This window comes from Coturnix japonica, chromosome 27 (genome assembly GCF_001577835.2).
Source record: "Coturnix japonica isolate 7356 chromosome 27, Coturnix japonica 2.1, whole genome shotgun sequence".
NCBI lineage: Eukaryota > Metazoa > Chordata > Aves > Galliformes > Phasianidae > Coturnix > Coturnix japonica.
The window spans coordinates 1,333,489-1,360,467 of NC_029542.1; the positions used below are offsets into that span (position 1 = coordinate 1,333,489).

General features: G+C 45.9%; 1 protein-coding gene across 3 annotated transcripts in view; it reads right to left on the minus strand.

The window, feature by feature from the left end:
- Positions 1–26,979, minus strand: part of ASIC2 (acid sensing ion channel subunit 2) — a 378,214-nt gene that overhangs the window by 22,927 nt on the left and 328,308 nt on the right. For all 3 annotated transcript variants that reach the window (XR_004309693.1, XM_032449398.1, XM_015885549.2), the window contains exon 2: positions 12,833–12,983. Coding sequence is in view for 2 of the 3 variants with exons in the window: in XM_032449398.1 (XP_032305289.1) it covers positions 12,833–12,983 (151 nt within the window). In the remaining variant the exon portion in view is untranslated. The remainder of the gene's footprint in view (positions 1–12,832; positions 12,984–26,979) is intronic.

Sequence of the window (26,979 nt, forward strand, 5' to 3'; positions counted from 1 at the left end):
CCACTTGGGGGACAGCTCTATTCATTTTATATCCTTTTGGAGAGAAGCAATTTCTCAAGACAGAGCCAGGCTGGGTGGGAAGGCTCCAGAATCAGAGAGTAATTCAATAAAACCACCATTGGAACAAGGACATTTGAATAAAGGCAGGGACAGAATGGGTCTCACCGCCTGGAGAAACCTTGACTTGGCACACTCTGACATCTCTGGTTATGTCTATTTAATTTGCATTGCCTATAAATGTCAGTATTTTGAGTGATGTAATTTCCAAGCACTTCAGTGAACCTGGTGACTAAGTAAACACTTCTTTTAATGGAAAAGGATGCACATCAGATGTGTTTTTTGATTATAAAATGCCAGAAAAGAGATACTCTATCAACCCGAGTGGGGAAAAAATAACCAGAGCAACCACGTATTTAAGGTACATCAGGGAGGGAAATGCTTCTCTTGCTCATGCATTTGTGTGAGTGTTGGCCAGGAAGGACCCAAAGTCAAGAGATGATTTTTTCAGAGGTGAGGAAAGGGCAGAAAAATAAGAAAAGAACCCTCAAATTCCTGCTTGAAGACAGGGAGAAAAGCAGGGAAGCATAGATCTCACATCTAAAGCAATGCTTCAACTGCAGGACGTGCTGGAGAGATTCAGGATTTGGCTTTTCAAACCTACAGCCTTCATACAATCCCATGCTGACTTCTGGTTCCTCCCCATTTCCTTAGAACATTCCCCACTCATTAATCTTTACCCCAACACTTTGTGGTTCTCCAATCTCAGCTCCCCACTTGCACACGTTCCCCACCCCCATCTTTTAGACTCTGCTGAGCCCTTGCTGTCCAGACAATGATTCTTCCTTACTTCTGCACAGTCCCATCTTGCAAACAAAGCATTGCTGCTTCCTTTCAACATCAGCACCTCCAGCCCCCAAACTGCCATACCCCTGCTGTCCCCCAGCCCTCTCCTCTCACACCGCAGCATATGGAAGATGCTATATATAAAAATATTTGCATTGTGTTGCTGCCCACGGTGAGGCCAGCAGGGCACGGACGGATCTCGTATGGCAGCAGGCAAGTCTAATATTTCCTTCTGATAAAAATAACCTGTGAAAATCACATCTAGTGAAGCACTGCTGGGGAAGCGGGGCAGCCCACAGAGCTGCCAGGAATTTTGCTGGAGGGGGTGGAAAAAGAAAATCCAGCACTGCTAACCTGGAGGTTTAAGTTGACATATGGTGGGTTGATGGCAGAGGTTACTCCTGAGCTTTTACAAGGCACGGTGAAGAAGGGGTAGCAAGGAGAGATGAATTAGGGAAGCTGGATGGAACATGAAATGTGGCTTGAACCAGATTTGGGGTAAGTGAGGTGGGGTTTGCAAAGAGGCTGAGCAAAGAAGATGCTCGGCTGTGTTTTTTGGCCATCTCAGAGCTGACCATAGTCACTAGTGTCCATAAAATCATTGAATTACAGCATGGTTGGGTTGGAATGGACCTTAAAGCACAGAGACTTGGCATGTCTGGATGAAGAATGCCAACAGATGACTTCAAATGCCTTTTCCAACCAAAACAATCCAAGAGAGCTTGGATAGTGAAAGTACATTGGAAATACCATTGTGGGTTCTGCTTGCAGTAACTTGATGGATGGGGTGAGGAGAGGAGCACACTAAAGAAGCTGGGATGGGCAGAGCCTGGGCTTTGGGAGGAGTTCAGCACAGGTTGGGTTGTGCAGTGTCTGGTGAGATGGAGGCTGATTGCAGATAGGAGTCCTCTCTATAAATATACCCAAGGCAAACACCAGAAGGGAACATTTCCATTGACAGGAAAGTGATTGCAAGAAATTAATAAATAAAAATAAAATAAAATAAAACCCAGCCTAGATAAACTGATGGTGAAGAAGCTCAGTATGGAAATCAAATGGTCTGGAGGCAATAGGGCTTTGTGGGTCCAGAGAGGCAGCTCCTCACGTTCAAAGCCAGGTGGTTGAGAAGACCTCTGGGTTATGAAGACACAGAAGCTGCCTTCCACATCCTCCTGTCTCTCCTGACCCCAATGATCTGCACCATAACAATGTCTTACAGACCTCAGTTCCAAACCCAAGGGAAAATTCTGAGCCTGGAAAACTTAGTTCTGGCCCCATAGTGGGATACAGAAGGAAAATCCCTGCACTCATGCTCACTATTCCTACATCAGTGGCTCACATGGGATCCTGCACATCCACATCCCATTGCAGGGCAGCAAAATAGCCAAACCCAGCCCCCCAGCACATTGGTCCCCTCCCTTGTCCACAATGGGATGGGTTAGAGCCAGGAGACAGAGGTGAGAGGGATCCTGCTTACGAGCTTGTGGCTTTCTAAGTTCAGTGTGAACTTGTAGCGCTGCAATAATGCTTAATTATTGTTTTTACTATTGCAATATTTATGGCAGCTCACAGAACATCCATACTAACAAGCCCATGAGGCCATTGCTATCTACAGAAATAAGTATCTGCACTGGAGGGGATGAGTATGAGACACTGAAGATAAATTGCTGCTGGCTCCTGGGACAGAGTATAACAAACTGCTGTGTATCCTTAAAATGTGTCAATTTTTCCCTTGGGAACATGCTCAGATAAGAGCTCGCAGCATGACAAATGCATCTCCATCAGGGTATCACTGAAATAAACAGCATTTTTTGCCATCTTCTCTCTTCCAGAATTGGCTCTGATATTGTTCACGCTAGGGCTGCAATGTGGAGCTGGTTTAGTTCTACCCTTGAGTTACATCGGAGTAAGACCTATGTGACCTGGATGCCCTGTAGGCTGGAAGAGTGATGGAGAGAGGTCCCTGGCTTTGAGGAAACTGGAGATTACAGAAAAGCAAGGAGCACTGCACCTCAATCTGGAGCTTCTGAGAAGACTCAGAGGGTGGTGATGCACTGGAACAGGTTGCCCAAGGAGGCTGTGGATGCCCCATCCTTGCAGGCATTCAAGGCCAGGCTGGATGTGGCTCTGGGCAGCCTGGGCTGCTGGTTGGTGACCCTGCACACAGCAGGGGGTTGGAAATGGATGTGCACTGTGGTACTTTGCAACCCAGGCCATTCTATGATTCTATGGTCCTATGACAACCCTTTAGAGTGAACCACAGCAGTGCACGAGGCCAATCCCAGATGAATTGCTGCCTGGATTTTCTCATGCTGACCTTGCATTGGAAAAAGGAAGTTAGACTTTCCCATTGGTACACACACATCTGACAGAAGGCAATGGCAATCGTTTCCCTTCTCCGCTGTTCACACTCTCCAAAATATTTGAGTAACGACATCATGTAATATAATTTGTCACTCGGCCAAGTTTCGCAGATGGCATTTCCCTTTCTAATCTTTATAAGCTTCCACTTAAATAGTAGTAGTGGAAGTAATAACTACAACAAAAATATTAAATCTGATCAAACAAAACACAGTCGCAGCCCTCTCTCTATAAAGCTCCCCAGTTTTTCAGTGTATTTGGTAGCAAACTATAAGTCGCAGTGGCTGCATGCCAAAAACTGTCCTAAATAGCCCCTAAATACTTTGTATTTTTGTTTTTTGGGGTTTTTTTGTTTGTTTTCCCCCACAGGTAGTGATGGCTTAGAATGTCACACAGCTCTCTCACAGCTCCCTTGTATTGCTACACGGCTTCATGATCTCATTCTGCTCTCTACTGAGCAGGAAAGCCACCCAGCCCCATCATAGATAGGGACATCTCGCATGGGAGACCCAAATCCACTCCTGCCCCAGGGCTGCAACAAGCCATTGCCAAACGATGCAGGATTGTCATCTACCCTGTCCCCAACTCAACAGTAGAGATGGGTCTGGTTTCCCTCACTCCTTCACAGACACAAGGAACAACAGGAGGAGAAGACATCCAGCAGAAGATCCCACCAAGGGGCAATGGTCGTGCCATTGTGATGGCTGGAGCTCCAACCAAAGCCCCCCAGGATCCATCTGAGTGAATGCAGACCTCACAACACTCAATATATTCTCTCCCATTCCATCATCCCTCTGCACATTTGACCATTAGGGATCCATGAATGCAGAGCTACAAATGATGCTCTGCCAGCTGATGAGAGATCAGCTCTGACTCTCTCTGCCCTCCTTTTAACCTCTATAAAAGCTGAATAATTGACTTTCTTCTTTCTCTCTTCTGTTCTGCTCAATCTCTGCCTGCTCTCCAGCCATCCAGCATGGCACACTGGATGCTCTTTGCCATCCATGACTCCTCCAGCCACTTTGTATTCATGCAGACAGAGCTGTGCTCTTGGAGATGCTCAGCGTGGACCACTGGCTTTTTTGTCTTGTAAATGAGCAAGAAAGGAGCCATCACTTTAAAGCCTATGTGAATTTGGTGATGCTGGACAATGAAAATATGGTGATGGTGAAATGAAGAGTTCGGTATGGACACCAAAAATTGGAGGAAACCCTTAGAATAAGAGAAATGCTTCTACAGGAGGGGAAAAACCCTCCCACTGTGATCCACCTCCACCAAGCAGAGATTGCTAAAATTGCTCTTAGGAAGTGCCTGGGAGGTCTGAAACATTGACAGAGCCCCTGCTGCTATGGGACAGACAAAGTCGGAGCAAGAGGATGATCCCTGCACCAAAGAGATTAATGAAATTAAATTTAATTAGCACTTGCAAGAGATTTTTATCTTCAAAGTGCTTCAGAGCCACAAAATCTCCTGGTGCTTCCATGAGATTGATTAACATGGGCTGAGCTTTTCATCTTCCAAGAGGGAAAGGAAGATACTCAGGCAATGCTAAAGCCCAAAGAGGAGGTAATGACCCAGAGGTAACGACATGGATTACCCTCACCTAAAACCAGTGCATGCCAAGGAGCATCCCCAAACCTCACCAGGGCCAGGGCACAGAAAACAGTAATAATAATAGTAATAATAATAGTAATAATAATAGTAATAATAATAGTAATAATAATAATAATAATAATAATAATATAGATGCTGGCAGGCACATCTGTGGCTGCTGGGGCTCAGCCTGCATACAGCAGCCCCTGAACCTCACTGCCTTGATGGGAGCTATGGGCACTGCCCCACAGCCACAGCATTGCACATTCCCAGCCCCTCTCCTCACCCCTACTAACAAATTCCTGTTATTCTGAGCATCTCTCTGGGCTAAGGACACTTCACACGCCAGCCACAAAGGCTCACATGAGAGCAGCAGCATGAAATGGGTGTTTAATTGTAATGCTGCATGACACTGCTTTGTAACAGAGCTGCAATTCAAGGTGCGTTATCTCTGCTTTGCCAGACTTCCCAAAGCCAGCTTCTAGTCTTTATTCCTTCGGCTTTGACTTAAATGAACACTTCTGGACTTTGGGGTGTTTCCTCGGTTCCTTTTAAGAGAAGCTTTTGAAGGACCTACATCCTTTGAAGGATTTCCTTATTAAGTCACTGAGACACGTTTACAACCTCCATGATGTGACCGGGGACGCCTGGGTGTGCTCACAGACTCCAGTCTGGCTCAGGACAAACCTTTCTCCTCTTTTTAAGCAGCAGAACAGCAACAGCAGCAGCTTTCCCAGCCACATCTGAACTCTGCACATACACGTCTGTATGGGGGATGTGGTGCTGGGGAAGGAAGGGATGCAATACCTGCAGTACATATGAACTTTGCCTTGCACTGTGATTTTATTATTGCAATTCTGGGTGTCTCAGGGTAACCCCAACTGCCACACCAGCACAAACCGGACCTCGAAAACACTGTGTGATGTGCTGACTGCACTGGGAAGGGCTAAAACCACACTCATGAGCCAGGACTACAGCAACAGGCTCACAGTGAGGACCAGAGGGACAGATGGATGAAGCACAGGGATGCTCTGCATTCTCCAGTGCTGCCCAGTGAGAAAATCCTTTACAAACAGCCCACACATTTCAACCTCATGCTTGCTCACTGGCAGCCAAAGCAGCTAAGATGTTCTTCTTGACAGGTGCAGAGACTGGTTTTGGCTCCACAGTCCTAGACTGGCTACCCATAAACACTTCACCCAACTATCAATGCCAATGAGCATTTGATTTTAACATCAAGTCAAAAAAGTCAAAAGTCAAGTCTCCTCCCCAAAATCATTTCCTCACTCCTCTAGCAATGCTGCATGGCCAGCATCAGACCTTGAGTCAAGCTGAGGTGGATCAACCCCTGGATGACTTGCTGGGAAACAGCAGAACCTGCTCCACTGCATGAGATGAACAAACAGCATCTGCACCAGCTGCCATTGATCTCTCCAGCACCACAATGAGAGGTCCCAAAGAGCAGCTCACAACAAACTGGAGCACGCTGTGGACTCGACAGCTGTAATGACACCGTTGGACACGAGAACCCAAGCAACCTTTGAGCTTCCCCTCTCCGCTCCTGCACTATTGATAAGGGTGCTCAGGCAAACGTCATTAATTTTTAGTGGCAGCCTAATTTTGTGGATGCTCTGGTTGTCAGGGGGCTGGCGCAGATGGAAATAACACTGACCTTTTCTCCCTGGGAAACCTGGCTAATTGAATGAATTCTCACTCTCATTAGCAAAAGGTCCCAGGATGCAGCCAAACACAGCACATTTACAACACCCTCCAGGTGACACCAACTGCCTCCTAAAGGTCAAGCTGCCTCTTGATGAGCTGATGTAAGATTGAATGTGAGCTTGTTTCCTACTGCAGCAAGTCCTGGCCCGAAACCTCAGTGTTCTTTACACTAAAGGCTATTCCTACTTATAGGTACTATTTATTTATTCTGGGAGGTGGGAGTCACCATCCCCAGAGGAGTTCAAAGAACAGTGGAGACGTAGCACTGACAGCCATGGTCAGTGGACATGGTGGGGTGGGTTGGGGTTGGACTTGGGGATCTGAGAGGTCTTTTTTCCAACCTTCCTCCTTTTATGATTCTATGTTTGAGTCCTCAAACAGAGGATGAACCAAACCTGTGGCAATGGGGTTTGGGGTGCTCTTTTATTGCCTTGGCTCCATATTATCACCTGGTGCAGCCAAACCCCCATCTCAGCAGCAGCATTTAATCGATCACACGAAGCAAGGTGAGATTCATGTGCTCTACCTCATGTAGCAGGAAGGCTTGGGAGCAGCTGGGACAACTCAGCTCCTTAAGGACCTGCTGTCACACAACCAATGACCATCCCAGCACCGACAGGAGGTGCTCCTTCTGTCTTGTCTTCCCCACTGCTTTTACATCCTTTCACTGCAGGGTGTAGTCTGAAGTACTTCTGGCACAGAGACATGTCTGTTAGGCTCTGAACAGGAGCTATCAATCCCACTTGCTCCATAGGGAGCTGATACACAAGGTTCTCCCTCAGTTATAGTCAGATGTCAACCTTGCAGCTTGTGCCCCATTTGTAGCAGCACTTTTGAACCTTTTGAATCTGTGCCCTGTGCTCAATGCTCTCGCATTAGAAACAAGGCTCTCCTCTCTGCAAGGATGCAGAGGAGAAGCCAGAATCAGGAGCAGCACCATGAGCACCTCTGTCCTGCTGTTCCAAATGCCAGAAGTTCCTATTGCATGTCTCAAAGCTGCCCCAGGGCATGACTGCTCACAGCCCAAGTGATGGAAAGGAAATTAGGAAGGCTCTGGAAAGTCCTGTGGTCAGCACTAACCACACACAGGCTTTGAGGAAGAGCATCCCTGTTTTAAAATACACCATGCACGTGCCTACTCGATAGCCCTGTGCAATGCAGTACCAGAGCATTCCATCCTCCCACGGTGCACACCTGCTGCTACCATCACTTCCCCCATTGCTGGGCCGTCTCCTATCATTCTGTACTTACAGATCTGCTCCCTATTGCTAATAACCACTCCAATTCAAGCTCCAAATGATGCACAAAACCCTTTTCCCCCCTCCCTTCCCCCAAACCCTGCGGTGCACGCTGCTGGCTCAGAGCCTGCAGACGATTCCCCACAGTGTAAATCCATGATAATGCAGTCTGTGGCGTGACCTGGGGCTGCACAGGCTGCCTCCTCCTACAGCACGCCTGGCTTCAGACATCTTACAAGCAAAGCAGGCTGAATTTACCAGGGAGCATTGCTGACCATATTAATATGCAGAAGTAAATAACAGTGATTGCTTTGTGCCTCTGCACAGCTGGCAAATGAAGCACTGCAGGGCTCGCTGATGCACCATGCACAGAGTTTGTGTGGTTGGAGGCCAAGCAAAAGGGGTTGGAGGCTTTGGGGAAAGGGCAGAGGGATGTCCAACCCTAGGAGTGTGTTGCCAGCTTCCCTTCCTTGCTGCAGGACACTTTGCAGTGCAGCAGCAGCAGCAGCAGCGCTCCACAGGCTGCTCTCTACAGCACGAAGCTTCTGCTTAAAGCTGAGGTGCCTGGCAGGAAATCCGGAGGGGCAGAGAAATCAAAGAAACCATGGAAACGCTCTCCAGTTGTGCCAGCTTCAGTGAACTTTGCAAGAGGGATTTTTCAGGGTTGGCAGCAGCGGCCTTCAGAACCCAGGGCTGCCCTCAACCCACCTGCAGCAGGACGATGCATGAAGGATCAGGGCTGTGGTGCTGCTTGAAAGGAAGAAATGTGAATAATTTCTGCTGGGCATCCCTTTGGGTGGATGCCTGGAGCATCCCAAACCACTGGCAGGTCTTGGAGTTGCCACAGGAAGGTGGGAGCTGCTGCTTGTCACAGCATGGGATGATTTTCCCATCCTATTTCCTTCACTTTAACAACTCCACGGGGACCACAGCAGCTCTTTTGAGATCACCCAGTGGCAGCAAATGCACCCAAGCCACTTCCTAAAGCATCAGGGCTTGCGTGGAGACCTCAATTCAAAATTACAGCCATGCTACATTAATTTATTGAAATTCAATTGGGAAGCGGAAAGAGATCTGCTGAATTAAGGTGGTTTTAATGAGCAGCAAAGCAGAAGCATGGAAATTTGATGCCACTGAAATCACCTGCACCTCTGCTTGTCCTGGATGGATCTCACTGCACTGCACAGAGTGAGCACCCAATACAGTGCTTCCATCCATCCCTGGGTGAAAACCAGGCATCCTCTGGTCCATAACAGCAATAAAAGACCCCCATTGGGAAGCCAAAAAATGCACTGCGACGCTGTTGGATGTGCAGGGAAACATCCTCTGCATGACCTAGATGCAAAGTCTCGCCTGTAGCTTGTGTTTTATACTGAATTAAATAACGGCAGCCCATAACACAACGTGTACATCTCCTAAGTGGATTGAAGCCTCAAGCTTTATAGATTTCATGCTTCTTTTTAGTGCAATTTTATAGTGCATTTCTCACTGCTCTTCTTTTTTATTATTTATTCAGCACGTCGCTTGATTAATTGCTATGAAATGTTCATCGTTATCCGACAATTCCTGAAACACAAATGCAGAACCCTCTGATTGTATTTCTTATTTACAGCCCCGTAGCCTGAGTGATTTCCAATTTACTGCGCCGTTATATTAGGTCAATACATAATACCTTGGGCCACTCCAGAAAGATTAACCACAAGTGGATTCCCTTTCCAATCAAATGGTCCCCGCTGTAAATTACAGTTTCCTTTACTATGTTTGAGTGCATTTCTGCCACTTCCATCACAAAGGGCAATAAAACAAACAGCCTCTGCATCCCTGCCACTCTCCATTGTGGATACCCATCTTTGGATGGGTAACTGCAGAATCTGGGGGACCTGGTGCCATTTTGCTCCCTACAGCTGCCTGAAGGGAGGTAGTGCTGAGGTGGGTCTCTTCACCCAGATAACAGCAAAAGGATGAGAGGGAATGGCCTTCAGTTGAACCAGGGGAGGGTCAGGTTGGATATTAGGAAAGAACTCCATAAAAGAATGGTCAAGCTTTGGCACAGGCTGAAGGAGATGGGGGGAGTCATTGTCCCTGGAGGTATTCAAGGAGAGTGGAGCTGTGGCACTGAAGGACATGGTGAATAGGCATGGTGGGACATAGGGAAATCCTCCATACCACCTACAGCCCATGGCTTGCTGTTTCCCCATTGGTTACTAGAATGAGTTTTCTCTGGTAAACATCCTTCCATCTCATGTAGCACAGCCATGCAAGCTGTTCTGTTGTGGGTCTTAATTCCCATGCAGATATTGTGGCACCTGGAACTTTTAAAGCCTTCTGCAAAGCACATGGGTGACGTGACGCATTATTTTCCTACACTTTCCACTATTAAATTAAAATGCTATAAAATATAAATCCCAGAGGTGCAAAATTCAGAAGAATGAGGATTTCCAGCTCTTTTGTTTTTCCAGCTCTTTTTCCTTTCTATTGTCATTTTTTCCCCCACCTATCCCATGGTTTTGACAGTCCTGACACAGTATTTTGCACCCCCAAAGCTGCTTGATGCCATGGCACCCAGGCAGTCAAAATACCCTTTCTTTGCACTGGAAAATCAAGACTGAAGCAGTCTGTGCCTTCACTATTCCAAAATTAGACTGCATATAAATTTAACATGCTCAAATAATGGGCTTGCATACGCACACAGTCGAGCAAAAGGTGTATTATTCCAACGCAAGGAACTTGTTAGACAGGATATTTCAGCTTCCCAAGATATTAATGGATACTCAGCAAAGGTCTTTTTAGAATAATAACACACTTCAATTTGTTTGCTGAGTTGGTAACAAATCACTTTTTGGATTACAAAGTGTGTGCCAACGTGACGTGGCAGCAGCAGCTCTCGAAGCAGCTCTATCCCAAGCTATAAAGCAATATTTTCCATCTTAGTTTCTTATTTGAATTGCAAAGAACAATGGTTATGTGTGTTTTTTTGGGTTGTTTTTGCTTTTTATTGGATAAAACTGAGATCCTGAGGTGTGCAGCCAGCAGCACAACGAGGGGTTTTGACTCTGCACACCAGCTATATTCATCACGAGGGGCTGTGATAAAGAATGCATTCTTTATGGCACCTCCAAACCTGGAGCAAAAACCAGAGGGTCTTCCAGGACCAAATACAGAATAAGACACCACTGTCAGCAGTTGGCTGTGATAGAGATCAGCTCAGCATCCAAGAGAACCCAAACTCCATGTCAATGAGGGCCTGAGGCACCTGAGTTGCATGGGAAAGGTCCTGCAGGGTGCTCTGGCCATGGTTTGGCTGAACTGGGGCTCTTCTATGTTTTCTATGTGGAAGACAATCACAAGATACACAAACCAATACTACCATGACAGGCAAGACAACCACATCTTTCTCAAGGCAGATATCTCCCTGATGTGACAGAAGATGGCCAACCTTCAGCATCCACAAAGCCCTTCAAGAAATGCCAACTCCATGGCTGGGACAAGGAGCAGCTTGGGAAGCTGCAAGTGCTGTTGGCTCTGGGTCTGAGCAGCCCCACTGAAGGGATGATGCAGAAGTTGGAGATAAAAGGTTGAGCATCTCAGTCTCACAAAAATCATTGCCTAAGAGGCAACAAAAAGAGCAGCTGCTGAACACAGGAGGGGCTATGGGGGAAATAAAGCAACAAAACCAGACCATAGAAACATGTGAAGAGTTGAACATAAGGATAGAGTAGGAAAGTCTAGGTTATAACAGAGATAATAACTCACTGGGAAGAAGAAACTCAACTCCCTCAATCCCGGAAGCATCCTCACCCCTACCTATGGATATGGCACTGCAGTGCAAAGATTCCACTCCATGTCCACCCTTATCCCTCTCCTTGGTAAGGGCTGAAGCTCACTGCCATGAGCTGAGTGTCCTTGACAATGCTTCCCACTGGAGAGCCAAGCTCGTACAGTCCCAGTGGTAGCAGCTGAAGAGATTTAATTCCAAACACATTTACGTTATTATGCAAATATTTGGAAATCATCAACTCTTTCACTTACCTGCTAAGAGCTGAGTTAAGTGTTTCCATGGGAACAGCAACTATTAACCACTATAGTTAATATTTTTATTCTGGTAGTGTCCAGAGAGCCCAATGAAGATTGAAGACAGCTTGTACAATGCGAAGGATGAAAAAATCCCTTGTTGTAAAGCAAAGATTATGTTTTATGAGCTTCAACGACAAGCACCAGTTCTACCTGGACCTGTAACAACTTGGCCAAATGGGTTTGCAACAAGTCCAGCAGCTTCGCCCACATCATTTAATTAAACAAAGTGCCTTATTCGTATTGTTTTGAATCCTACTATCACCCCTCCCAACCTCAGGATGATGGAGATGCTCACAGATTGAGGAGGAATCAGGCTGGAAACATCCCTACCACAACAGGCTCTCTTGTGGGCTTCCCTCATTCCTTTGTCCTCCAGTTTCTTTTTCCACTTGCATTTCTCTTTCTTTTCTTCACCTTCTGCGTACTGACAGCCTGCTCTACCCAGCAGGGACTAAGCCACCCTTCCCATCTCTGCAGCGTTAGGATAGCACAGCAGCTATCAAAAGCAACCCTAACACAAGGACTGGGTTTGTGTCACCTTGGTAACTTCAAAGGGGTCCAAAAACCCAACAAAGCTAAACATAGAGAGATCATGGAGTGCTTCTCCAAGCCTGCTACATCCATGAGCTATTAATACTGTTGTCTCTTGCTTTGTGAGCAACAAAGCATCATGACTGGGAGATGCACTTCATCTTCCCATTTTCTATGAACCTGTTTTGCCTTCAAAAGGACAAGCCTTCAGACACATGCAACAAGTAAGAAAAGAACCTCCATGTCACCAACTCCACCCGGAGCAGAGAAAATTGCTCAGGAGGAGACCTGCAAGAGCAGCTGTAACCAACAAAAAAGGCAACAAACGTCCCTAAATGTCAAAGAGGAAACCACAAAGAATTCCACATTGGATGGGGCTGTCCAAAAACACCTTTCTAGGCACGAGAGACATCAGTTGAGTCAAGAAAACATTACATTCGTATCTGCAGGAAGAAAAAGGCCTTTCTTACCTGTTTCTCCCCATATTGGCAAATATTCATCCTGCTGGATGTCTAGCATGATTTCCAGTCCATTGCCTGTCCCACCCTTAACAGTGGTAAGAAGAGGCCGTCCTTCTTCTCCTGAGTTAAACATGTAGCATTTCCCATATTTTGTAAACACCTGTGAGGAGAAAAGAGAGAAAGTGCCATGTAACAAATGCTTCTTTGCACCCGAATTGAGGCAGAGTGATGAGAAACACCCATGTTTTGCAGCTCGAAGGGAAACGTCCGCAGATACATCTAATCTGGTTTAATAATTCAGCATACTGTGTTCTCCTTACAGGAAATAAAAGACAGAGAAAAGGGAAGGAGAGGTGTTTCAGAGCAGTGAACAAATGTCTTTAGCAGCTCGTCTGATCCACATTGAGTTCACTTTCCAAGAAACACAGGTACAGGCTGTACTGGAGCTTGTACTGAAACTCAATGCAATGCTCACACTGTGCATTGGCACTGGAGTCACAGAATCATAGAACTTCAGCATGGTTGGGTTGGAAGGGATCTTAAAGACCATAGAACCATGGAATCACAGCACAGTTGGGTTGGAAAGGACCTTAATAATTGTAGAACCATGGGATCACAGCATGGTTGGGTTGGAAGGGACCTCAAAGATAGTAGAACCATACAGTCACAGCGTGGTTGGGTTGGAAGGGATCTTAATGATTGCAGAACCATGGAATCACAGCACAGCTGGGATGGAAGGGAGCTTAATGCTCATCTAGTTCAAACCCCCTGTCATGGGCTGGATGCCCCCCACCAGCTCAGACTGGCCTATTCACGGCCTTGGGCCCCTCTAGGGATGGGACGCAACTTCAAACATCAAATATCAACCAGGATAGAATCACAAACTCTTGCCTTTCTGGATCTGCTCATCTCCAAGAGCTCATTCTTGTCTTGTCTAGAGTTGCAAGGGACATCCCCACTGCTGAGCTGTGCTCCGATAGTGACTTTAAGGTTCTTTACAACCCAACCATCCTATGTCTCCATGATTCTAACAGGGAGCACGAAGCGCTTCGAGTCGCTCTTTGTGGTCACAGAGAATCCGTCCTGGCAATCATTAAGCAACTGGCAAACAGTACTAATGAATATTCAGAGCGAAGGGAGCAGAAGAGCTGGCTGCAATCCCACCAGCAGCCTCGGCACAAATCGCCAGGCGCTAACACGTTAGCTGAGATCACACGACCCTGAGATGATTCATAAAGCAACACAAAAGCCAGAGTCATCAGCAATATATTCCCATCAAATATTGACATGTATTATAAAGCACAGCATCAGTGAACCAGGTGAATATATATATAAAAGAACATTCCCAGGCAGGAAATCATATTTGAGTTACGAACCTCCAATGGGTGCAAAAGGGATGCAGAGCATACAAAGCACTTGCAGGAAAAGCCATGTCCTTTTAAAAAAGATTTTATCCAAGTGAAAATCCCTTTTTAATACTTGACTGACCTATTAAACCATTCAGGCTGGAAAGATAATCTGAACAACAGTAAGCCTCTGTTAGCAGCCAGAGTCCGTAGATGGGTTTTCCAGATAGGCTTTGAAGGGAGAAGTCAAAAATGTCTAATTAGGATAGTTTAAAATGTGGCAAGAAGAGAACCTACATGACTGAAAATCACGGGAAAACGAGTAAGCTTATATATAAAGCAACAGCACTCTGTAAATGCCAAATAAGGATTTAGATGCTGACGCACCCGGTGCAGCCTTTAGCCAAGTAAATCCAGGCAATTTTATAGGGCTTTTTTATACTGCCCTTTGCAGCTGTAAAACTTCTTCATGTGTAAAACCTCCACTTAGGATATTTTTACCCAATAAACAAGTGACGGGGGTCTGAGGCTCAATTTGAGTGCTCTTCTTGGACCCCCACCACAATAAACTCAAAGAGAGGGACCTTCTTTCCACACTCAGCAAGGGACAACCAAAGGCTGATGGCAATGGCCACCAGTCTGCCTATCACAGCCTTAGGTGATAAATTCTTGCAGAGCAGATGATGAGAAACAACCTTACCTCCATCAGCTGTGTCTCCCCTGGGACTCTGCAAGGAAATGTTATCCTGGGAAGCCCCATTATTTTCTGCTGCCAGCACTGAGCATCAAACCTCATGAAGCATCCTGGTGTGTATCTGCCCTTCCATCTGTGCAAATCAGGCAGTTACGTGTGGTTTTGTATAGCCAAAGAGTGCACCAGGGATGTGATTGTAATATGGAGAACCCACCCCAATGAGGAATCACACATCTCTGCTGAAGTCCTAGAATGGAAAAATCTTAGGGTCACAACCAGGATTAGCAGCTAAGCAAAGAACTGCTGCTCAAGAAGACACCAACAGAGAATTGAGAACAGAGAGCCTTCCCTGCAGGTTAAGGAACCCACAGGGAAAGGCAGCCCAAAGCTGTGGTTGACAAGCCCAAGCACAGGCACTGAGTTGAACCTCAGCTTGAACACATCAGCACTGGTTTCTGAGCAATTAGGGCCTTGAGGCCAACAGCTCTCCTTGGGAGGGAACTATGGAGAGCAGCATTAAACAGAGCCTTCAAGGCTTTGTATTTTCCTCTGTGGTAAAGCTCTGATTGATGCCCATACCCCACTACTGGCTCCTGCTTTCCACCACCTGTACCACAAGGCCTTCCATCTTTCCCTAAGCAGCTATAAAACTCTATTTCTAACAGCGTTTTAAAAAGCATTGCCAAGTTCCAAAACCATGCACATTCATTTCCATTCGCATTCAACGGGGCTGCGCTGATCCCGACCTTCTCACTTCTGCTATGAATGATTGTTCAGGAAGATAAAGCTTTCTTTTCAGTACATTTCCTCAGTTTCAGGATCTTTTGGGCTCCCTGATAACAGGGCACGGGTATGGAATCAGACCATGATCAAATCATCAAGATAAAAGGATGGAGCTGTTTGGAAAGGGTAACAGTAGTGTTTACCAGCTGCTTTGGTACATCTGAGGTGGTAAACACGAGGCAAACCAGAATGGTTTAACCTCAGCTGAATGGAAAAGAAGCTCAACACAAAACAGGAAAGAAACACAGTCCTATGCTTTGAGAACACCAGATTTCCCCTTTGATTGATTGCTTTGACTTTTGCCTCAGCACCCATTAAGTACAAAGGTAAACACATTAAAAAACATGCAACACTATTGGAGTGCCATAAGGATCCCTTCCTCGTGCTGACACATCACCAAGGAGAAAAGCTCATCTCTCGTGGACTCAAAAGGCAGAGCATGGACAACTCAGACTCACTCCATGTACAAAAATGAAGACACAATCAAGAGCTCAGAGGCAGAAATGTATATCCTGCTGCGTGTCAAACCAACAGCCTGAATAGGACTCATATCCAAAATGCAAGCAAGCCTGACCGGAGTAATAGAGAAAAAGGTATTTCACAGTTTATAATCAGGACGGACAGGACAAGCACATCTGCTGATAAATTATCCTTTCAATACGGAGCAAAATGATGGTAAAAGTAAGTCATTTGAAGTCTGTAAATTACTTTTCTACATCAGAGACGCAGCCAAAAGCTCACTGACGAGGCAAGATGTTATTTGTTAGATTAGGGCACTAAGCACTGAAAGGAGGGCAAATTAGCATCCTTCACAACCATTTTCCCTGCAATTGCGGGACATGAAGATTTAGAGATGTATCTTCTCCAGTCACATTTCACAGCATAACAGAAAACAGAGAGGAAAGAAAAATCAAGGGACTTTCCATACAGGCCCAAGAGAACAGGCGCATCAAACTGAAAGGGGAGCACAGGGATGGGTTTGGGCAGGAACCTATAGGAGATGGTGGAAAAGATCACGTTTAAGAGGAAAGATGAATTGATTTCTAAGCTTTAGGTCCATACACACAGCACATCTCTCCTGTGGCACCCACTGAGCCACATCAGCTTATCACTGGAGGTGTGAGGAATGGCCTGGACCTGTTGGCTCAGTGAAGGTGCCTTGCAATGGTCCATTTGTTCACACTCTGACAGGAGGCTGCGATACATCATTTAAAATGAACCCGTGTGGCTGCAAATTGCAAGGAATGCCTCCATTAAACAGGTTTCTGAAGCATCACATCCCAAGGGGACCTCCTTCCAAAAGGATGCAGTTATGGCTTGGTATGGAAGTAACTCCCACCTAGTGGACAGAAAAGACTTCATCTCCCTTCCAGACTTAAGTGCAGAAGGACTGAAAGAATCAAATCCCGATCCTGAGCAGAGACAACATTTCTGGTAGGAAAAAAAAAAACCACAATATGGACCTTAAAACTGCCCTAAATTTCACTTGGAAGGTAAAAAAATAGCAAGTACCGATAGAGGAAGCAGACAGATAGGTGATATGGGCAAATTTGGCCACAAGGATGAAGCAACATCCAGCATTTCGTCTTCTTCTCCTGTTCTAAGAGCAGACATGGATTTCTCTTTAAATCTGTGTTTGTTTTGTATTATCAGAAAGCTGGCAGGGAAGTATGTCAGACAAGCAAAAATATCATCCATCCTTCGCGGTGTCAGGTTTAATCTCACAGCAGCCAAGAGTGATGGGGATGGAGCTCTGGGAAGCAGCACCATAGAAGTTGTCAGAGACGTGTTTACAAGGACAAGGGTTTTCCTTTCGGCCTCCAAGACTGCGACATCCCAGCGGGGCTGTCAAACAGCTCTGCCAGGGGAGGCAGGGAGATGCGTTGTGGAAATGGGTTCGATGTCTGCCCACACCCCTCTGGGCTCTGTTCCCATCCAGCTGTACAGGAGCAGCAGGGTTGTCAGCTCTGCTCTTCTACAAGGCTGCTGTTTTTAAAGAAGAAGTTATTGAAGTCCTAGATACTGCCTGAGGCTATGATGGTCTTGTGTGAGCATTAGTGCTATTCCTTTTACAAACTAGGAGTCGGTAACCCAAATGTAATAGTCGCTGACAAGCCACTATACAACATATAACACTCCTAATGCAAAGATCTCTGCTTTCAAAACCAGCTTTTGCTACTGGGAAGGACCAGTTCTCTTTAAAATTTATTTTATAGGATGGCATTACATGATACCCAGCGGATAGCAGCTCATACCCCCATATTCCACCCTTCAGGAACAGTTAAACAGAGGCATGGCAGGCTGGCATATTGCATTCACTTAGAGATATTGCCATTTCCTTCATATTTGTGCAATCAGCCTCTCCCCGTAATGGCATATTGGTGCAAGCATTTGTTTGAATGGTGAGTACTTATGGAGGGTCCTTATAGCTGGCATAAATCACCTCCACAGCAATCACTGCAATTTAGCACTAGTTGAGTGGATATTTAAAAAGAAATATAGCGCTGTAATAAACTATAATGGTGAAGCTCCAAATATTTGAGAATTACGTTGGTCCATAAACTGAGGAAACTGTTACCCTCTCTCTGATCCCCATCAAGCCCTGATTACTTCCACCCTGACAAACCAAAGCACAACAATACAAGAGGAGCTATGTCCCACCGGACCATAATACGTCAGCACTAGAGAACAACATTTGCATGCTTCCATAAAGGCTCCTCTCCCACATGAGCACCAATCAGACCATGAATCTCTCTTAAACACCACCTTCTGAGACCCATTTTGCTGCATAATATCCAGGGGTCCTTCCTGCACTGCTCTTCAGCTCTGTTTTAAAAGACCACGGGATTACTCCATTTTTACTTAGAAAATACACACATTTTTCACATCTTATGAAAATCATTGCCCCAGCAGAGCCACGGGGCCATCAGTGTGCAGGAATGTGTGGGTGAATCGAGGTCAGCAGCCTGAGACATGCCAGACTGGGATGATGATAGCGTTGGATTTGGGTTGAGTGAGGTCAGACAACAGGAAAAACTTGGCCATTGCCCTCGGGAAGCAGCAGATGGTGTGGAAAGAGGAGAAAAGTGGATGCCTCGGTGCGCCCGCTCCTCCTTGGGAGCACCATCTCAGCAGTGCTGTCCATTCCTGCACCAGCAGCTCAGTGCTGGGAGCCCCAGGGTCTTTCGGGAGGTGCCAGCAGATGGTTTGAAGGCCAGGATTCATTTGGATAATAATTGCAATCTGTCTTCCTAATTTCTCCCCACTGATTCGTTTAATGAATTGTTCTTCATTACCCTTGCTGAACTCTCCTGAGCTGCACCACAACTTAGTCTTCAGTATGGAAGCAGCTGCAGCTCCAGGATTGAAGTGCAGCTATCACTGATAGTAATCACAGAAGCACAGCATGGTTGAGTTGGGAGTGACCTTAAAGATCACAGAACCATGGAACCATGGCATAGTTGAGTTGGAAGGGACCTTAAAGATTGCAGGACCATAGAATCACAGAATGGTTGGGTTGGAAGGGACTGTAAGGATCACAGAACCATGGAATCAAGGCACGGTTGGGTTGGAAGGGACTACAAAAATCACAGAACCATGGAATCATGGCATGGTTGGGTTGGAAGGGACCTTAATAATAGTACGACCACGAAATCATGAACTGGTTGGTTTTGAAGGGATTTTAAGGATCAGAGAACCATGGAATCATGGTATGGTTGGGTTGGAAGGGACCTTAATAATAGCAGGACCACGAAATCATAAACTGGTTGGGTTGGAAGGGACTTTAAGGATCACAGAACCATGGAATCAAGGCAATGGTTGGGTTGGAAGGGACCACAAACATCATAGAACCATGGTATCATGGCATGGTTGGGTTGAAAGGGAACTTAAGGATCACCCAGTTAAAACTGCTGTCTGTAAAGTGCATGGAAAGGAAGAGCCAGCCACATGAAAAGGACACAAAGCTTTAAATGCTGCCAGTGGGACTGCTTCATATCATGCTGCTCCTGAAGAAAAAGCAAAAACCACTCCCTCATCCCCAGGCAAAGGAGATAAGCACTAAACACCAGACTGAAAACAGCATTTCTCTGTACCAGTGAAGCTTAAAGCCCCGGGAGGCATCTACCACTTAGAGCCATGAGTATTTACAACTTCTGCCTGAAGTGAAGTATTTGGGGCATGAGGAAAAGCAAAGTATCACCATCCTGAGCTGAGACAAGGATAAAAACCTTCCGTGGCTGCATGGCTCTATGCCCTACAACACTTGATGCTCACCAGGCACCAAGGGATCTGCACTGCAGTTTTTTCCCTGCCATACAATCAAGCTGTAATTCAAAACACGACTGTTCAGGATCTCAAATGTCCTCTACAGTCAATTGAGAAAGATGTTTTCGCCATGCAATCCCAAGCACTTCAGTTAGCAATATCCAAAAGTTAGCACAAGTGCTCTCTTAGGTTCCCTTGTGATGGTTGCATTATTCAGAAGAGCAAACTTCGGAGCAGCTGTGTGTGTGGTGTGTGCTTTTTGTCACACTCATTGGCTGCATGCAGACCTATTGGCAAGCCCCAGTGCTCTCCAGTGCAGATAAACACAGTGAGCGCAGTCATTCTCCATCACTCATGCATGCAAAACCATTCCCTATCACCCACAGCAGCAAAGCAGATCCCATTGCTCATGTATAGTGATGAGCAGGATGGGCAGTCCCTGTTTCTTGCCTCCCATGGGAAAACATAGCATATGGATTGGTAAAAAAGGGTTATGGGATTGAAATGAATCGGGCCAATAAATAGGCAAAATGTGATTGTTTTCAAAGTGCAGTCAATGCAAGTACAACCTCCATGGCCATCACCACATCTTCTAAAGCAAATGACACAGGTATCAGTGCAGACAGACATAGGGTGAGATTAAAAGTTGGTTTCAGGTCTATGGTTGTACAAGGGCAAGATTTATTGTGCCCAAATACCCATTTCCTAGGGATGCCAACACAACCAATGATGCAACCACGTTTCTGCATTAGCACCACTGCTTAACAAACTCAACAGCAAATAAATTCTTTGCTATTCTGTATCCTCCCCCCTCACCCAACATCCACAGTGCAGGCACTATGTCAGCATCCTTTGGCACGAGGATTAACCTCATTTAGGCCATTAATTTAAATTACTGCTGAAACAGCTGATTCAGCGAGAGGTTTGATGGCTGCTATTTGTTATTTGCCCAAGCACAGCACTGCGTGGGGCCATGAGATCTCTGGTAAGCACAGCCAAGGGAATCGATCAAAACCCCCCTATCATGTGCATGCAATGAGTGGGGGAATATATATATTAAAGGAAAATATAAAGGAAATATTAAAGGAAAAATAATAATAATAATGCCAGTGAAGATGCAAAATGCAGAGAAAATGCAAAGGAAAACAAAACCAAATGAAAAATCAAGCAATGTGATGCCTTAGAAACCAAAGAAAGTGGCTGCAACCTAACTGCAACTGCAGAAATGGAGAATTCGAAAGCACTGTTCCAGAGCCATCCAGCTCCATCACTGCAGCAGGGCAGGAGGAAGGCACGGAGACCACTTGATTACAGCCAACACACTGTGTAACAGGGCACAAGGGACCAGGCAGCTCGCTCTGCATCCATCCTTAACAACAACAACACACAGATATTTATGGCACAGCCCTCCAAGGAGTCTATTTACGATCACTTGCTATCAAAATGCTTCGGTGTCCGACAGCTAATTCTTTATGGTTTTACAGCAAACAGAGGGGGACTCAAAGCTCTTTATGGGTACACACGATTTCCCAGTCCAAAGGATGGGAGCAGCAGTACCCAGATACATGTTTTCCAGCCCACAGTGCTGGGATGCCCCAAGGATCCCATGGCTCCATGCTGGTTATCATGCACAACAATTTGTTGTGCTCTGACTTTTCAATTGCAGTTTAGGGGTCCAACATAAACATCCCAGGACAAGCATCTGGGTGGGTTTTGTCCTCAATTGCTTCCAAGATGATGGATGAGATCAAAGAATCATAGAATTCCTCAGGTTGGAAAAGACCTTCGAGATGTCCAACTGCAACCGAACCATACTACCCTAATTCTAAGAACCCATCACTGAACTGGATGATCTTTTACATTTAAAAGTAGGGCTTTAATTTCTTTAATTAATGTGAAATCTATTCCAATTATGCTCCACCGACTCTGTGGATCATTTGAGACACAAACCTGACAGCATGAACCAGAGACAGACCGGAGCCATAGGAGGTAAGAACAAATGGGACATGGTTAGTGGGCATGGGGTTGATGGGACGGAGGTTGCACTGGGTGGTTTTACAGGTCTTTTCCAGCCTTAATGGCTCTATGATTCTATTTCTGATCTTATTTGTTTCAAACTTACCAGTCATTAATTTCATCAAATGCTGCAGTGTTATCCATGGCAGAAACCCACCAGCCCACAGAGCCAGAATACTACAGGAAAACTACAGGAAAACTAGAAGAAGAACAGCCCTCTCAGTGTGCACGACGCCTGGAATTACAGATATCATGACTCCCTTAACAACTTTCCCCTGGTCTTATTTGATGGTTCGCTTCGCAGGAATGAGCCTACAGTAATCAGGAACAAAATTCAGCTCTAAAAATGTAAAAACCAGCTGTTCCGAAATGTAAAGGCTTTACTTTGCAATTAATTTGACACTAACTACTAAAAGGCCTGGATCTTTAGCACTCATGGGATAAAGATTTTTCTTCTCGCCATTCCAAGGAACTTATCCAAAGCACTTTGCATTCCCTACGGCATCCTGCACATCCAGCATATAAATGCAGGCAGGTCTATTTCCATAGTGGCATTAATAAGAAAGGCTATTTCACAGCTATTTTCAGTAGGCTTTTGAGGTATTTTTATATCAGATCCACCGAAAAGGGGGATCTGGAGCTGAGCAAGCATCGGGCTGACAGCTGAAAGAGCAGATGTGCCATAGGGTTTGCAATACTGCTGCAGGTCAGCATGCTGCAAGGCTTGCATTTGCAGCATCTTGCACTCCTGGGTTGCAAAGCTGCTGCAGTGAAGGGTTCCCTGCAGAAGGAGGTTCTTCCATCCCAAACCACTTGTTGCTACCAACCCATGTATTCACAGCTACCTGCAGAACTTCACTGCAAGCCAAGACAAGGAGATAAGCATGTGGTGCATGACCATGCCAAAGGTCATTCAAACATCCAGTCAGATGACATCAGTTCTTCTATTGATGCTGTTGCTCCATCACAGAAGGCCATCAGATTGGTCAGGCATGCTCTGCCCTTGGTGAAGCTGTGCTTGCTGTGTCAGATCACCTCCTCATTTCATATGTACCTGAACATCTCTTCAAGGAGGAACTCAGCCGCTACGTGGGTCTTGGCCAACATGTCATCAAACCATGATGGTTGGATAAGACCCCCAAGATCACTGACCCCACCCCAACCATCATGCCCACCAACTATGCCCCTCAGTGCCACATCTCCATTTCCTTCAACACCTCCAGGGATGGAGACTTTCCCAACCCACTGAGCTGCTGTGCCAATGCATCAACACACTTTCAGAGAAGAAATCAGCCCCAATCCCTCCGAGCGGGTCCAGCACCAGCCAGGTGCCACTAGGAGATGAGCTGCCCCAAGTAACACTCAGACACATCAACACATTGCAAACACAACAGGGAGGGCTGAAAGAACAATGAGAAAGGCAAAGGACTGGCTCCAGGGCACAGAGTGTCCGGCTCATCAATAGTGTGAGCCAAAAGCGATACAGGGAAGAGGGATTCTTGGAGATGAAACCAAATGGGAACTCCTCATAGTACTCAAGCATAAGGATATGTCATGTATCTCCAAATCATAGCCAGCTTCAGGGATTGATAATTATTAGCCAATTAGAAGTCAGGCAGCACGAGCTCAGAGCCACCACAGCCATTCCAAATGCTAAAACAATAAACTTCCCCAGAGAAATATCTCAGGTCACAATTCCCTCCACACCTTGTAATTCTGTTAGGCATCGCACCGGGTTATTTCCCAAACTGTGTGGCCGCCCTGCAAGGCTGCCTTATTTGCAACATATTTTATTACCAGCAAAGCAGAGGCTGACAGCTTGAAAGCTTATTGTTGGTAACGTGATAACAGAGCCAGCACTGAAGCAAATTACAAATTGCAGAGGCAGCCAGCCGAGCCCACACGAGTAAACCTGAACTGGAAAGTAAGGAGAACTGAGCCTCTGCCTGCTGGGACATGTGGTGACTGCAACTCAAGCAGGGGAGTGAAGGATGGGTTTCTCTATTGAAATCAGTGCATTAAGGTGACTATCCAGAGAATAAAGTGAAGATCGGCAATGCTGGGAAATGGACACGATGCACAGCAGCTCCAAACCCGTCTCAATCAAGCAGCTGAACTGACTTGATGCTTGGAAGTGAAGCATGCAATTTAAATTAACAAAGGACACGATAATGATGTTTGCTTCTCCTTTATTTCTGTCTTTCTTTTGTTTTTCTACACTGCTTTTTAACTAAGGATGGGGAAATTAACACTGAGACCTCAGCTTGGGAGGACTCAGACTCCAGTTTCTGCATGATGCAATGCAATGCAAACTACACACAAGCAGAGAACAACACACACAGCTCCACATGGAGAGAATCATTCAGACAATGACCAGAGCAGAGCAGATGGGGACAGCAAGGGGACATTGGACATCAGCCTTTGTGCTGCAACCTGCAAAGCACATGCAGAAAACTGCTATATGCCATAAGAACAATATGATTTCTCAAGCTTTGCTTTCCAAAAGCCTTTTGGGCTGGTTGGGAGCTGTATTTTATCCCTCTGCCTTGTCAGTCTGGGCTGTAGTGATGGTTTGATTGGTCCAGAAAACATACATCCCATCCCATTGCTGGGGTTACTGATGGGTTTATCAGCGCTCTGTGATTGTCTGCTTTCCAGCAGGCTGCAGGATGATGGCAACACAGACCGAGACGTTCCAGCAGCCACAGCAGCTGAGATGGGGCTCACAGGGGCTCCCTGTTGAACAAATCTCTGCTTCCTGCATTTATTTGACTTGCTTTTTCAGTGTGGAAATCTCGTGAGACTTCAAGCAAGCGCTCCAGGTGTGAAATCCTGCACCTTCATCTCATGCCAAGTTCTGTGATCAATGCCACTCGGTGCTGCATCATCTCTGATGAAGAATACCAAGTTGTAGGGAAAGGAGATATTTCAACACACATTGAGGGAACAGAGGCCTACCAGTGCTAATGATACTATTCTTTTAAGCTTCTCTTCCCCAAATTCTCCATTTCTGTGGTCAGGGATGTGCAAGCCTCCAGCTCCTGAGCAGTTCCCCTTTCTATAGCTGGCCAATAGTCCCATTCCTAAACCCACAGCCCTCTGCAGAGATGATCCTGTAGGTTGTGTCCTCAACACAACACAGCCATCCCATAGGAAAGGATCCCCCAAACCATGAAAACCTCTTGAAAAACCTCAGCTCTCCTGTAGGGCTGGGATCACACTCCATGAAGTTGATAGAATTTGCAATTGCCTTCAAGGCTTTTTGCTGCCCTTTGTGGATGAAGCAATCCCTTATAACTTGGTGCCCTGCTATTGCATTTCACTTCAGCTCTGCCACAGCTGGGAAAAAATAAGCATCTTAGTAATCATTCACCTATTAATAACAATAATAATTACAAATAAGGCTACTATTTAGGAGACTTTCAGTCCAGAAAGTTTGACTTGGTGTTCTCATTTTAGTAATGGGATGCTTGCTGCCAGAGGGTCCCCATGCACTGCTCCTTGTCATTATGACCACACTGCCCATCCTTTGTGACACTGATGAGCTCAGACAGATCCCATTAGCTAATCAGTGTTAATGACCACTTTATCCGGGTCAGTGGATTTTGAGATAAGCACACTGATGTCTAAGGATCTTTTGATAATCCTCATGTGCATGCACTGGGTAGGTATGGGGTAGATTCAACGTATTGTATTACAACCACCAGCCACAAACCTTGAGCACTTGTTGCCCTATATCCCCACAGTGTGTAGGTCCTCCATGGCCACCACTCTGCCCTCTAGTTGTGGGATACAGAGAACAAAGCTCTTCATCCAGACATGAGCAAGAAAACCATAGAATCATAGAATCATTCACACTGGAGAAGATCTCTAACATCACCAAGTCCAAACCCAACCCATTCCCACCATGCCTATTCACTGCTTCTATTCCCATTGCCCCTGGATTGAACAAAGGCCCAACACTGAGATATGGGGTGGAGACCTTAGAGATGGACCCTCTGACAAGGCAATGCCTGGCTTTTATCAGCCAAATTATTTCCAGAAGCACTGGGAATGAGTCAACCTGCTTTAGAACACAACTCTCAGCTCCTGTGCTAACCCCACACACCAGTGAGTTAATGCAGAAAGATAACTAAGAGCACTGGCACCCCAGCCTCTTGCTTGTTATTCTCTATAAGAAGTGATTTTGCACACTGTGGCCTTGCAAGCACCCCAGCAGCAATTCCCAGGTGCAGAAGAAACAGATTATTTTTCCTTCACAGCACAGGGAGTTTATGGTCCACACAAGCAAAGCTGGGCTGTAACCATGCTCCAGAATTCAGTGTATCTGGGGCTTTCTTTGAGGGGTAGAAAAGCTTTGCTTACACCCTAATAAAAACCTAATAAAATACAAATAATATAATACAATCTATAATGTAAAACCCTAAGAAATCTGAAAGCTTTTATGGGAGATACGTGAAGCTTTTTCATTTTATCCACCCCAATGGCACCCCTAGGTTTCTACATGCCCCATCCCTCTTACCATCATCTATTAATCCACATTTATCCTCCTTTTGGATGAGATCTGCTGAGGGAAGGTCTTTGGGACCAAATCGCCCAGCCTAAAGCACAGCTGGAGATGAACAGGACCCTAAAAGGGCACCAACAACACTGTCTACATAGGTCTTGACAGTAACTCAAGTCCAAGAACTGATGTTCCCCTTTGCAGGTGAGCACATGGCTCCTCTCCACGGTTGCTCAGCCTGCTGACAAATCATCCCTTCAAGCACAGCTGTGATTAATGCTCCAAACCAGTAACTTTCTTGCTTTTTCCCATTCCTCACCTGAGATTTCTCTAAAAGCAAGGTGACAAGCAGGGCTGCCCATGTTTCGTACGCATACTGCTGGGAAACAGTGCCAAAACAAAGCCCCAAGCTCAGGAACACGGACACACAGAGCCCTCCTGCTGTCCCACCACCTACATGCCAGCAGGAGCCTCTCAGAAGCTCTCTGGTCTGCTCTTCTGAAGGCAGGTCTCATAGGGATGCATCATTTTCCTTCCATTATTTTCC